The sequence below is a fragment of the Aythya ferina genome, assembly GCF_964211825.1.
Source record: "Aythya ferina genome assembly, chromosome: 11".
In the NCBI taxonomy this organism is placed as follows: domain Eukaryota; kingdom Metazoa; phylum Chordata; class Aves; order Anseriformes; family Anatidae; genus Aythya; species Aythya ferina.
The window spans coordinates 10,090,666-10,105,907 of NC_140307.1; the positions used below are offsets into that span (position 1 = coordinate 10,090,666).

At 43.4% G+C, this 15,242-nt stretch overlaps 1 protein-coding gene across 1 annotated transcript in view; it reads left to right on the forward strand.

Moving 5' to 3' along the window:
* HDGFL3 (HDGF like 3) overlaps positions 1 to 15,242 on the forward strand; it is a 37,900-nt gene that overhangs the window by 20,020 nt on the left and 2,638 nt on the right. Inside the window, exons 2-5 of the mRNA XM_084532105.1 lie at positions 2,276 to 2,352; positions 5,180 to 5,318; positions 6,634 to 6,792; positions 8,387 to 8,533. Of these exons, the coding sequence (XP_084388231.1) occupies positions 2,276 to 2,352; positions 5,180 to 5,318; positions 6,634 to 6,792; positions 8,387 to 8,533 (522 nt within the window). The remainder of the gene's footprint in view (positions 1 to 2,275; positions 2,353 to 5,179; positions 5,319 to 6,633; positions 6,793 to 8,386; positions 8,534 to 15,242) is intronic.

Below are 15,242 nucleotides of genomic sequence, written 5' to 3' on the forward strand. Positions count from 1 at the left end.
TTGTCTCAGTCACAGGAGTCCACATTTTTCTCGGATCTCGTCTCTCTTTGGACATCATCCTTGTCATAACGAAGGGGAAGACAGCTATGGCATTCAGACAGTTGAGGTGTATTACCCCAGTACTTGGTAAACTGCCAGCATAGCCTTTGTTGGTCCAAAATGTAGATACTTCCAGCTTTAAGCAAGCATATGTTGTGTTGCAGAATGGGACACATTATCTCCCTGATTTGCTATCAGCTTGTAAAGTGAGCTGGAGTGTTTTCCCCTTCATACTTTCTTTCACCGTTACAGTCTAATACCTGTATTTAAACCGTGAATTACTGAGCCAATAATCACATTATGGGCACTTACTTAAAAACAAATAGCGAATGTCAGAAAATAATGAGTTCTGGAAAAATATCTTTGGCTCTCTTTCCCCTGTATACTCCTGGTGATGAAGAGGACCCCAAACAGCCCGTGGTGTTGTTCCTGTTCCTGCTTACACACAGCTGAACTAAAACCGAATGCAAGCCTCCATCATCCACCAGTGTGTATCTGCTATATGCATATAAATTCTCCTTTTATTGATTAATTCATTGGCTTTGTTACATGAAAGGTGTGTGTCTGCTGCGCCCACAAGGCATGGATCGTCTCCTGCAGCCCGTGCCAGCACGGTGACAGGGCCCCAACACCCACTGCTGGGTGGCAGCTGCTGCGCTCCTGGGTGGTGCCTCAGGAAAGGGACAGGGGATGGTCTGGGAGTGCTTGTACAGCCCCTGATTTAGGCATAACTCTGAGAATACTCCACCTAGGCCTAAAAGATAGCACCCATTCCTTTTGCAGAAAGGAAGCCTGTGGTGCTCCAAACGTTGCTCTGGTTTCTCTGTCCCCTACTAGCGTCCTTTCAGCAAGTCCAAAAGGGCTCGAATTGGTATCAGAGCTCACGCTCCTTTGAGAGCTACATAGCCAGCAGATGCTTTACAGTGAAAGAGAACATCATTTGAAAACAATCTGGTGTTTATTAATCAACAAGAATTCAGTGTTTGGGGTCCTTCGGCAGGAAGAGAGAAGGAAAGCACATGTGGGCCTGGCCTCCTGAGTGAAAACATGCAGGTTGCCTCTCCTTGCTGCTCTGAAGAGCAGATTTCTTATAGCACTGGTATGTCAGCACCTAGCTTTCAATTCCAGTGACATTTGGCAGGATTCGATGTGCTTATGTTGAGACCGAGTTCCCTGAGAGGCAGCAAGCCATTCACCTGCTCTCTGGTGTTGCCCTGTAGCTGTCTGGATTCGTTAGGCTCTCTTTTCTTAGTCAGAGAGTTCCCTGGACACTTAGTTTTAGACGCCCACGTATGCTCCAAAGTGCCATTTTTGGTAAGGCAGGCATTCAGATCTTATTTAAAGCTGCTCTGTGTTTCTGGTTGGTGTGAGCAGGCACCTGGGCTCTGTTACTGTGTCACAGAAGACTGAAATGGGTATGGACAAGACCGAGCCCTGGGCCTGCCTGGGCCTTGTGATCAGTGCCCTTGCTCAAAGGCACAAGTCCAGAGTCCAAGCACTGCTGAGCCGGGGGCACTGTCCCAGTCCCAATTCCTTGCTGTTTCTCAGGAGAGCATCCTTGCCACTCCTCCCTTAGCTGCTGTGTATCTGTATCTTGAGAAATACGAGGACAGGAAGAAAACTTGAAAGAAGAGGTGGAGCACACGGGGGAATGGTGGCCTAAAGCAGTTGTTAGGACACGCCGGGGGAAGGAGAGTGCCAGACCCTCCTCCTGGTGTGCGTTACACATTTTACATTGGGTAACACCACGACCACCAGCAAGCACCAGTGTGAGCTGGTCTGGTTTTCCTGCTCTGGAGTCTCAAAGATGCCATCTGTTCCCCATTTATTACAGAAGTTATTTAGGTGGCCATGTGAGACAGACAGCGTTACCCTCTGGGCTTCGGTGCCTCTGATGAGGCAGTATCCAAGTTTAACACTTAAATTAAGCGGGCTCAATTTTATTGCCTTCATGTGTTATAATGGCCATGGAATGAAATCAACAAAACTTTTTGTCTGCTCGTTGGTCTTCTGGTGTCTCCCTGAAGTGTTTCTGTCATATGCTGACATTTGTTGATACTAAGTATGCTGACCGGCCTGCCTGAAAACCAGCAGCCATCTCCCTTTCCCACCCCTGCACATGGGGCTCCCCCCAGGGATGCAGGGTACCTGTTCCAGCACTCCCGTGGCTTGGCAGGGATTCTGGGATGAGGGGCACCACGTCTGTAGTAATCCTGTGTCCGTTTCTGTCTTACAGATTGATGAACTCCCTGAAGGAGCCGTGAAGCCTCCAGCAAATAAATACCCCATCTTCTTTTTTGGGACTCATGAAACGTAAGTGAATGAACACGATCTGTGAAATGTCTTCCTCCACTTCAGCTGATGTCATCTCCACAGATTTTATTGTAACAAATCCTACCTGAAGCCACTGGGAGACTAGAGAGAGGTCCTACGAGCCTGGCTTATTTGTGTTAACATACAAGAGTGAAACCTGAAAGTAGGCATGGATGCTGCTGCGTGGATGTTATACCATGGTCTAAGGATAATTAATAATCAGTTTCTGTGTTTCTTGTAAAGTGTTGCCATAAATTTGTTACAGGATCATGTGAACTGAGATGCAGGGACAAAACTTTTATACTTGGGTGTACATGATAGCGGAGACCAGGCTGTCTCTGTTGTATCTGGGCACATTTGGGTTCTTGTCCTGTGTGAGAACTCGCTTAGTGGTTGGTAAAATGAAAGGAAGCAGACCCCGGAGTCTCACGCAAGCCTCACATAGCTTTGCAATGTATGCATTCCTTTGAGATTTGTGCTGGGGATATTGTAGGATAGAGCTTTCAGAAGTGATGGAAGAACAGAGCTGGCTGACCTCGTAGGGAGAGAAGGGATTAGAACAGAGAGGGTAAGTTAGGTCTCATAGTAATTGCTACAAAGTACAGACTTTCAACATTACAATTTAACCAGCCTCTAGTCTATTTTAAATTTTAAATTTTGTTTTGTTTTTTATCACAATTTCCATTCAATTTTGTGTGAAATGTTTACATTTTAAAGCTTTTCCTTCCCCACTTGCAGGCAACATGTTTTCTAGAATTCCTTAAGAAATGGAAACATGAAAAAATGAAATTCTGATGACATTTTAAATTCAGTTTCAGAGGTTTGAAGTTTTATTCACAAATTATTGTTTTTGAATTTTAATGTTTTTCCACAGTATAATAAGGCCCATAGCTCATGCATTATGTTTCGTTTTTAAAATCTTTAAGGACAGCTTCTGCTTCATCAAGATCAAAATAGTCTCTCTTCTAGTTAAAATTTTTCCTACTGTTGCTGTAATGAAACAATCTGATATTTTGATATATCGTGATCCACTGCTACTGTCATCGTCGTGTAATAGTCTAAAAAGAATAAGGATAAGCTAAAATAAACTTATGATGCCTCAAAATCAGAAACCAAAATGTAATTTCATTTTTTCTTAATGAAAACATTTTTCTTAGAAACATTTTGAGAAAAAGAAATCTGACCACTATTATTCTGAAATGAATGAATCGCAGACTGCTAATCTCTTCTGTTTTGGATTTTATTAGCCTGTGATCTGACTATAACATCTGACACAGGAAAGCATTTCATACTTACTACCTTAATAATTTAAGAAGCATAACTGCTAAAAATGAACTGTAGATTGCAGTTTATGAGTTTTATAGCAGAGTAGTAGAAACTGTTACACTCTCCCAGTGGCAATGAATGTATTTCAAAGAAGTGGACGCTTTTTCAGTGTTTACCATACATAAAAGACTGTAGAAACATTTCCATACTTTACTGTTGAGCTAAATTAAGGTAGGTCCTGGTAAATTTCATGAGGTTTTCCTTTGTTGTTTGTGTTAGAACTGTTCTTGTTGATCTTGGGCAGATCTCTGTGCCTGCAGAAGCCCATGTGCAAGAACGGGCAACTTCCTATCTCACAATTATGTTACGAGAATAAATGCATTTAGAGAGGTGGAGCTCTGAGATCCTGTGACAGTAGAGACCACAGAGTTAGCTTCAATTGCAGAGATCATCAGGAAAGTAGGGTGGTGATTATAGTGAGGGACAATGTGACATGCTCAGCTCTGGCCATTGGTGACATGGAATCTTCCATGTGGGAATGAAGTATTGTTGTGTTGTGTTTTTTTTGCCTTCACTGTTTTTAATTTAACGTATGATTAGGCATCCCAGTACTGTGATACAGAGAACAGTAAACACACCAGATATAGATAGCCAGTGAAAAGGAAATTATACTTTCTTCAGTTTTACATAAGAACGTAGAACTTTACTGTAAATTATGTAAAAGGAGGATAAATGACCGGTCTTTTTTGTTATTATTATTTTTCCCTGCATTGTGGTGCCTGTGCTTGAAATTAGTTGGTGCAGTGCGTAGCTGACATGCAGCAGCAGAGCACAAAATCCCTCCTTTGCTGTGCTGTCTAAAAACCAATTTGGCCACAAGCACCGTGTGTGTCTCATTGTTTCCTTGTATTACTCATCTGTCTATACTCACCCATTGTTTCTTGTCTTATATGAAATTATAAGAGTTTTGGGAAAGAGAACATTTTTATTGTGTTTGCACAGAATCTAGTATGTGGGGGACTTGATCCATGGAAGACACTCCCAGGCTTACAGTATAAATAATACTGAGTGCCCCTGCTTTTTCTGTGTAGTGGTACAAGGGATAAGTTTTTTGCTCATGGGTTCTAGGCATTCCTTAAATGCTTTGGCTTTTCATATGGTATTATTTTTAGGCCTTTCTGGATTTGTAACACATAGGATTGGAAGTTTGGTCCCTTGCTGTTGCAGGCAATTACGTCATATAATCCCTTTCATAAACTGTTCAAGTGCCAGTTCCCAGCAGTAGTTAATATAATAAATGAGACTCGTTTTAGTTGTTTCTAGAGAGACACAGCATGGTTTTGCAACATCAAACATTGGAATGGCGAGCCAATCCATAAAATCAGACTCACAGCAGTAACTCAAAGCCAGTGGTAAATAAATAAATAAATAAATAAAAATGAAAAACACAATGATGGAATGAGCAGAAGAATAGGGAAAACATTTGCACTGTTAATGTTTTTAATTTGAAGAAAAGGAATTTGAGTCCTTTTTTTTGAATGCTACCTTTGTTAAAATGCAGTGCGTTCCTGGGGCCCAAAGACCTTTTCCCATATAAAGAATATAAAGATAAGTTTGGGAAGTCGAACAAACGAAAAGGATTTAATGAAGGCCTGTGGGAAATAGAAAACAACCCTGGAGTAAAGTTTACTGGATATCAGGTAAATGAGTTTCTCTTCTATTCCTCCTTATCTTTCTTATTTTCTTTGAAGACTTCTTATCTATGTAAACATTGTATGAGTGATGATGGAAGGTCCTGGTTTTGGTGGAGCTAGAAAGTTTCTCAGCTGGTGATTAGAGTGTAATCATATAGTATAAAGACAACTGTGGTCCTGCGCTGGGTGACAAATTGAACTTTAATCATACTGCAGGGCCCTTTGCTTTCTGTGATATTCTGGGGTGGCGAAGTGGAAAGTTCTGCAGCAGATTTAACTGAATTAAAAATGGAAGGTTTTGTTTACTCCACTATAAACATGACTTCTTCTTTCTGTTGTTTATTTTTATATCAAGTTCAGTGTATTTTACACAGACCTTAAGGTCACTGCACTTTTGATTTTTACATTGGTATGTATAACACAGAATGCCACTGACAAAGTAGTGAGGGGTGAGAAGGTGGAGGTTTAGGCTGCTGTTACCAGATAATAGCTGTTGTACAACAGCTCTCCCTGTTGGATATCAGGAGCAAAAAGTGAGTGCAGCTGGGGAGGGAGAAGAGTAGTCAATGTAGTCGGTGGGCTGTATAAAACCAGAGAACTTAGCTCATTAAAAAAGTGTGGTCCTTTGAAGATAGAAATCACCTCGAAAAGACGGCGAACACCTATTACATTATTAGCACAAAACCTTACAAACCAAAGATACGGACCACCTGCAGACAAGCTGCTGCCCCTCTCTGTTCCTGTTTTACATTTTCAGCCCTACAGATGTTTTGCATACACTTGCGGATTTAAAAAAAAAATCTAGTGAATAGTCTGTGGGAGATGAACTGTCAAAGAGCTCTCAGCCTTTTGGTCAGTGTTTGCTTTTTCCTAACACAAAGGTCTTGCCCTTTGAGGGAGTTTGTAACAGCCATCTTTTCTCCTGAATAAGTCTGTCCTAAATGCAGCCAAAGTCTAGAAGTTTCCATAGTTTTGCCCAAAAAGCTACATGCCAGATCTCTCCACTGAACAACCCTTGGTTCTCTAGCAAATGCACTTCTGTTATCAGATCTTCTGTATCTGTTTAAGTCCTTCAGAACATACTATCCCAGGATCTGCATCTGATAACTGTTTTCACATGGTGACTGAGAAAATTACCTTTACAGCCCTTTCTCTTGGTAATTGTAAGAATAACCGGGGCTCCTCCTGTCTAGAACGTTTAAAGTGCAAGCTCTCTATTCCCAGTGTTTCTCTGTAAATACTGAACAAAAATTAAGCGGTAGCTTTTAGTGATATTTTTGTTGTTTATATTATTATTATTATCATTATTGTTACTTTAAAGGCAATTCAGCAACAGAGCTCATCAGAAACTGAGGGAGAAGGAGGAAATACAGCAGATGCCAGTAGTGAGGAGGAAGGTGATCGGGTAGAAGAGGATGGAAAAGGCAAAAGAAAGAATGAAAAAGCAGGCTCAAAACGAAAAAAATCCTACACTTCAAAGGTTATCTTCTGAGTTTTTCTATTGTTACCCATATATATGTTACCCATTAATAACCAAGTCACTGTGTACCTTGTGGCTATCTGTCCTTCCTTCTTTAGTGTTTTGATTCCAGTACTGTAATGATGGTGTTCAAACGGGCCCTTGATGGTGTAGACAGCCTTGGTGAGACAGCAGTTGAAATACTCTGCCCTGTTCTTGTGCCCACACTTTGAGAAGGCATAAGAATGGGAAGGAGTTCAGAAGATCTGTAAAGAAAATCCATGCAAAGTTAGCCTCAAGGTTCTCAGATCTTCAAGAAAATGAGAAATTTGATAAGCTCAAATAGGTATTTCCCCATAAAGAACAATAAAAATGCTTTAGAAGGGTGTCTCCTGTGAGACATGAGTTCAGGGTTGGTCCCTGTCTGCGAGAATTCAAGATTACCTCTCCCATCCCCAGCATGAGTGCCCAAGATGCCGTAATAAATGGTAGGGTAGGGTCAGATGTGCTCAGTTCCTCCTGCTGTAGCTGTGCTTAAAACACTTCAGTACAGGATACAGAACAGGAGAGAGAAAGAGCTAATTCTGTAATCAGGGAGTAGGGTACTTAATTAGTAGATAACAGACTTACATTACAGTGTCTGCCTACCCTGTGAATATCTAAGTAACCACATAGATAAGAAAGCTAAGAGTAGTGGGTCTCAGACTGCCTTATAATGGCTGGTCAACGTAATCACCTGTGTACATGGCAATTTGGGTATCAAATACATTCCTCTTGTCACCTGGGTGGTAGGGAGTGACATTACAGTCACTTCTCCAGCTCTGTGCACACCTCCAGGTCTGTCCTTTGCTTAAAAAATGGTGGAAGGTGTGGCAGTCACACTCCTTCACATTCATGTTATTCTTCTGAAAGTGAAAAATAAATGAAATGAAAAGGAGCAAGTAGACAATCTAATCCAGGCTTAATTTAGGGGGGAGGAGCAAGAGTTTTTGTGGTTCATCTACTGAACAAAATGTTTTAAGTAATTTCACCCTCTTTGTGTGTTTTACATTAGAAATTCAGGTCTGGTCTACCATCTTCTTTCCAGAAGACTCTGGGCAAACAGAGGATTAGGAAAATGGTGGCTTAATGCCACAATTTATCCTTTTGTACTGTAGAATTGCATAACATAAAGGGAGCAGGAAAGATATATTGGTTCCACATGGCTTTAATGTTAATATATTAAAGCTGACAGCACTAAAAAAACTATGGAAAGCAGTTCTGCTAATGTTATTCTCATTTTACATCTCTGTGTTTAATCAAAACTTTTGTCAAGCTGGCACCATCTGTTTCATTAACTAGCAAAACCTACAGGTGACCCAACACTAATACCCACCTCCTATTACTGTGTCTGTCTTACAGTCAACTGTGCTGCCAGCCTGTGTTGAACACAGAATATCTGCTTTTGCTCCAGCTACTTAATCTGAGAAATGCTTTTCACCCTGCATTTCCTACCCAGTATTCACCTTGAACAATGAAGCACATGATCAGGCAGCATTGCAGATATGTTACAAAAATGTCTTTCTATGGCTGAAGCTTTGTTTTTGCTTTATAACTTTGTTGTCAATCATTTTAGAAATCCTCCAAGCAGTCACGGAAATCTCCTGGAGATGAAGATGATAAGGACTGCAAAGAGGAAGAAAATAAGAGCAGCTCTGATGCTGGGGACGCAGGCAACGACACAAGAAACACTTCTTCAGATTTGCAGAAAACCAGTGAAGGGGTAATCTTTCATTAATATAATTCACTTCACATGCACTTTGCTACCACTGGGCTCTGAAGTTGGGGTGAAAGGTATTGTGCTGCAGTGTGTATACCACATGCAGATCTTTCCATATTGTGTTTAAGTGCTCAGAATGTGTCTAGAACAGAAACATGGGGTTTCTGTTCCATGTTCTCCCCTGGTACAGATTTTGCTCTAGGGAAATGACTGAATGAGGAAAGATACTACAAGCACTGTTTTGTTCCAACACTTGCATGGATGTCAGCTGAGAGTAACTTTTGAAAACCATGAGCTGGAATGATACAAAACTGATGTGAGAGCAGAAGCAGACTGTTTGCACAATGCATTTTGGCTCACTAAACAGTGGGAACCTGCTTATCCTTTCACACTTGTTTGAAACCTGTGTAAATCCCACTGATTTCTTTAGAGTTCATGAGGTTTCCTGTGTGCCTTACAGAGTCTGTATACTTTGGGTTTTAGGGCAGATCCTGGCTTAGGATAGGGTCTTCCAAGGAAAGGGTTTGCTGTATATAATGGTATAAAAGTACATATATATGATCATATAGATAGTGCATATATAATTGTATGCAGTTTCAGATAGTCTGTGTGTTTGTGTCAGTCGTGTGCTTGTGTCAGTATTATTTTGTGACCACAGCAACAGAAAGGAAGGCTGCTAAGCAGGGTATTGGCATGGGAATTGGTTAACTGTCAGCCTCCTTTAACAACCAGTACTATTTCTGTGCCTTCAGAGCAACACAAGCCTCTGTGCTCCAGCACTTACAGCTCCTCTCAGAACCAGTTCCTTTCTGGTACCCATGCCAGGGCCCTACCACGTGGCCAGCAGCTGGGCTGGGCTGTCACAGGAGCTGCTGAGTGACATGAATTCCCAGGTGTAGGAGGGAGCCAGCCAGCACAGGCTCTCATCTGACATTGCCGAGGTGCCTTAGCACCCAGCTGCGTGCTCAGCCTCAACCCTTTCTCACAAAACACAACCTCTGGGGAGCTGTTGTCATCTCGTGCTTAAGACTTTCCCCAGAGCTTCCTGTCCCCTTGTCTCTCTGAGGTACTGAGTGTCTGTTTTGTGGCTCTTGGCCTTATGAAGACATTGGTGTGTGGCTTCTGGGGCCTGGACCCTCTCGTTCACTCCGAAGGAGCTGCTGGCCTGAGCCACAGACAGGTGCAAGGAGCCACTGCACCCAGCTACACCTTCCCAACACCTCACCCACATAACCTGAGAGTTTGGGGCTGATGTATGTTGTGAGTGCACAGTGTGTGTGTTGGTCATTGTTGTGGTTTAACCCAGCCGGCAGCTAAACACCACCCTCCCCCCTCCCTCTCTGGGATGGGGGAGAGAAACGGGAAAGTGGAGCCTGTGAGTTGAGTTTATTAAGACAGAAAAATAATAATAATAACAATGATGATAATAGTACTAGGAATAATAATGTGTACGAAACAAGTGATGCACAGTGCAATTGCTCACCATCTGCTGACTGGTGCCCAGCCTAACCCCAAGCAGTCCGGCCCTCCTCCCCCAGCTAGCCACCCCTATATATTGTTCAGCATGACGTCAGATGGTATGGAATACCCCTTTGGCTAGTTTGGGTCAGCTGCTCTGGGTCTGTCCCCTTCCAGCTCTTGCTGCACCCCCAGCCTGCCCGTTGGCAGGATAGAATGAGAAGCTGAAACATCCTTGGCTTGGTGTAAGCACTGCTCTGCAACAATTAAAACATCAGCATGTTATCAGCACTCTTCTCATCCTAAGCCAAAACATAGCACCCTACCAGCTACTAGGAAGAAAATTAACTCTGTCCTAACTGAAACCAGGACAGGCACGTTCTGGTTAGTTAACCCTGTGACACTTCAATATCCTCAGAGATTTTTTTTCATTGGTATGAAAAAACTGGCCATGAGCTCTGTCTGAGGTGGCAGGAGGCCTGAGGAAGGTGCCCTGAGGTTCAGGAGGGCCTGCTTTGTTTCCCATGTTTGTAGCGATGACGGGATGTCTGTGAACTTCAGGCATGTTCTTGTAAGGACCAAATGCTTACTGAGTTAGGTCAGTCACAGATTAAGTGGCTAAAAAGTCCCACAGTGTTGGCTCTGTGGCTGGTGATATTCTTATAGCTCTTTCTTCTGTATGTGACATGCTTGTAGCTGCTGGTTTAGGAGCCCAGCGTGCTAAATGCCGTGCTGCTCTGCAGCGTTTTCAGGACTGCAGATATCTCACAGCCCCTGTGCTGAAATGCAGTCAACAGTCTCTGTGCCCTGCCTGCCAGCACGAACTCTGCAGAAATATTCACAGTAAACATTGTACCCACGTGAGGAGTTGACTCTGCTCTGACTTCTGCAACCCCAGCGTTCAGGCTCAACATCACGCATGAATGACCAGTCTTTAACCAGATCTCTGATGCTTTTGATATTATGGGAAAGGTGAAGTTTTAGTAGCAGGTACAAGAAGAGGTGGTTTTAAGGGCAACTGAAGATCAAAGTACTGCCATGTTTGCAGGAATTCACATCCTGATCCAAATATTTTACCTTGGGCCCATTTCTGCTGCAGACTCAGCATTTCGCGTGTAAAACCTCTTCTGCATTTGCAGTGCAGTTCTCTCTCAGGACCACGAGGAGACACTCCATGTCTCCGTGTCCTCAAAGCCAGACCAGGTGTCTGTTTAGAAAGTATCCTTCATCAGGCACAAGGCACTTGGGGAAAGAGGAATCAGGATTTTTTTTTCAGTTTGCATTACACAGGCAGGCAGTCACGTAGCTCATGGCTAGTTGCTTTCTGGTTCTGCCAGGGGCCCTGAGCTCCTCCGGCCCACACACTCGGACTTGTCTCCGGTGGAAAGGAAGGTGGAAAAGGCCAACGCACGCCTTCGGAGTTGGGGTGCTCTCCTTGTTGTTCACACCCACTAATCCGAACCACATCCAGGTCAAATAGAGGACACGGTCGTAAGTGAAATCCTTTAAAACTGTCTTTAAAATCGTGTAGGCTGTGAGGAAAGCACACTACGGATAATGCCCAGTGTGAAGAAAATGGGCTTCCCCCTCGCACCCAGCGCTGTGAGGCCGGGCGGGCTCGGGCCGTTCGGCCATAAGATGGCGCCAAGAGCACACCGAGATGGTTGTGGGTGCAGGCCGCGCCCCCGGTCCCAAAGGCATCAGGGGGCTGCGTGAGACTGGCACCAGAGGAGAGCTTGTTTCAAGGTTGCTCGTTGAGAGCTGCTGTGAAGGCAAAGAGGAAAGAAAAGCAAGAGCTCGGAGCCCAGATCTCAAGGACAGGCGTGTCTCCTCCTGTACTGGTTTTGCTGCTGTGACCGGCCACTCGGAAGAGGCCTCACGGTGGAAGCTGTGAGGGGCCATGGCTGTGAGCTCAGGCACCCCGCATAGTGCTCCCCAGGGCTGCTCTGCACCTCCCAGTGCCTGACCAGGCACAGCTGGCTAAAAGACACGAGTTTTTCTCTTAATAATAATGAGGTAGTGGTTATGTTTTATAATCCCCACATTGCAAGCTAAAGGCACATCTCCCCTTTCCGTGTCAGAGGGTACCTTGTCTTTTAATCACGCTCTTAACCTCAGCATTATGGGGATCTTCATGAAGGGTTAACTGCTGAAGTCAAATGATTGCAGGAGCATCTTCACCTCTACTTTTTTAATGAAATTTCTAACCTCCAGGTGGTAGAGGAAAGCTTAGAAATGTGAAGTGATGGCTTCCTAAAGACTCAAAACCCAGAGCAAATAAAAGTACTTTCAAAGCTATGATGATTTTTTTCAGCCAATTTCATACTTTTCAAGGGCTCAACTCATGATTTTTTTTTATCCCTGGGGTTGACAAAACTGCTTTTTTTCTTACCTTTTCTTATCTTAGTTTCTCTACCATTCTTGAGTACTGCAAATACTCTCATCATAAAAGACGTGAGCTTCCTCAGACTCAAACAACTTAAAATTGCATCATGCCACCACTACTTGGTTCTCAGTTTCTTTCCCTCATTGCTTTTGTTTAGCTGATTCCCTTGCTAAAAAGATATAAAGCCTGAACCTCAGGGTTTTATTATCTAATATTAATTAACTAATAATATGTTAACTAAGACGTACCATCCCACAGCTTGCTCAAATCAAGTCACAGACCCCCCATGGCAGTCCTCTGCTGTTAAATATTAAATTGTCTTGCCTGTCTCAAAATACCACATAAACGGAATACTCCTGTGGAAAGGTATTCATGGCTCTGTATTGTTTACTTTCTATGGTGCAGAATTAGCTCATAAATCAGTGAATTCATGGCAGCAGATTTACATTCCACATTTAAATCTCTTGTGACTTGTGTGTTTGGTTCTTGGCTGGCATAACTCTGAAACGTTGTAACTGAATACCTAAATCGCTTTTTACTTTCAATGCTCTGGATACCCGTAAAATGACATTTGAAAGCTGACTGTAGTCTCTAACTTATAAGGAAGTATTTGAATGTTAAGGCCAGCACTTAGGGTATGGGGCAAGTTTATCTTTCAGTATTTGTTATTTTAGTTACTAGTCCAGACACTGGCTTGGTAAGCAAGGCATTCTGTTCGTGTGAGCCTGCCTTTCATTTGTGTGAGGGGGCACATGGTTGCCTTTCAGGAGGTGAATGATACTACTGAGTCTAAGAAAAGTACTGGATTTGTTGGAAATTAAATACATTTTTTTGGTCCTGTTACAGCCAGGATATTGAAGTAGAGTAAAGGACTCTGATCTTTTTACTCACACTGACAATCAGTTAACATGGGAGTCAGTGGATCTATTTGTGGAGGCAACTGCTTGCCAGCATGAATAAGGGGATCAAAATCTGGTCCAAGATTACTGCCATCTGATACTATTGCAATTGGGAGAACATATTTAAAACAGCCTGTGTCCAAGACATATTTTTTGTTGTGATGTTTGTGGGGTAGCAACAATTGCAGTTACTGCTGTAAAAGAAAAGTGTTACAGCCATACTGGCCAGAGAAATACAGGTTCGTTTCTGATGCGGTTTTGAGATGTTTGGTTCCTTAGCTTTTCCTTCTTTATTTCTCAAGAATTACATTGGCTAGACTGCATAACAGTTTTGGGGTTTCACCAACATGAGAAGCATAGCATTTAGGGCTCTATTCTACGTAAAAGCATTATGTTGGCATTCGTCCAGAGAACTAAAATAGAATATGTGTTTCTGTCTGATTTTTTTTCCAGGAATTAGGTAAATTAAAATTCACCTCTCCAAAAAAACATTTGTAAAAATGCACAATAAGAATTTTGGTGTAAAAACTACCTAGTGACATACTCTCAACTGGCATAAAGAGGTGCGTTGTCTGCTGCCTTAACGCAGCTCAGAACAGCACTGCTCAGTAAGGCAATGAGACGTAATTCAGGGGGAACATAAATGTCTGAAGCAGCTGGTATAGATGAAATACACTATTTGCATCTCTGTCTACATTGGATTCTGTAACCATTTTGATCTCAAAACAGCATGGAATAACAACAACTGTAAAGAGCAAGTAAATAATTATCCTTCTGCTCATCCAACGAGACCTAAAGTACAAGGTGGCTGAGTTGCCAGGTACTGTCATGGAAGGAATTTTCAGTGCCAGAAAAAACAAGGCAATACGGAGGTTTAGCTTTATTCCCTGCTCTCTGTACTCCCAGTCCTTCTGTTACAGCTCCAAGCTCCATTTTATGGCTGACTGCAATCTTTCACTTGCATCACCCAGATTTTGTGCTGTTTCTTCTGTGTGCAGCAGTGCTGGCCAGTGCAGCACACGTTGTACCCTGCCTTACAGTAAAGCTGAGTGGTGTGCTCAAACAAAGATGATGTGATGTGATCTGCTTCTGAAGAGAAGCGAAACCATGGAGACCATGGAAACTGCTCGGCTGCGCCGCATCCTTGTTCAGCGGCCGATGAGGGAGCTGGCAGCGCATGCTGCCCGGGCAGATGAAGCAGCCTCGAGAGGCCCAGGTTCTCATCCCAGGGGCTGCATGTGTGTGGGGAGCAGAGCTCTGCTGGCTTCTTCGACAGCTGGGAGCACGTGTGGAAGACAAAACCTGTGTTGTGGTGGAAGAGCCTCCTGCAAATTGCTGAAGTGCTAGAGGATGATTTGCATACCTGGCTCTTTGTTCTCCCTCCTGTGCTGTGCTGTGGCTCTACAGACACATCTGTGAGGCAGGGTAGTGCAGCTATTAGCATTCGCAGTGTGCCACGTGAGCAGGGTGCTTACCCAGTCTGCTGGCAGTAGCCCAGAGGGGCCTTGTTGTTAATAAGTGCAAAGCTTTAATACTCTGAAAGGATGGCTCTCCTTATGGGGTCTGAGAGGGATGCTGCAGGGACCGGCTGTTTGAACACCCATCCTGCCTGTCAGAGCTGCCTAGCAGCTGCCATTAAGAACTGGAGTCAAAGGCATGGCTCGATTGCTTAATCATTTATAGTTGCCTTAATGGGTGTCTGCACCTCCCTCTGAGGGGAACAGAAGTGGCAGTGAACCCTTCCAAGCCACGTCTCCAAAGCATCTGTAATACTCATCTCACCGACTCTTAAACAGGGTAGAGGAGGTCAGTGGAAGCGTGGTGCTGTGGATGAACTCCACCGCTGCACTTCTTGACGGGAGGCATGGCTCGGGCAGTTTCTTGTAAGACATCATTACACGCATAAGCATTTTTTAATAAGTAACCCCTTATCATGTGTCGTTAGTCAGGATGTACCGGGACCTCCCAC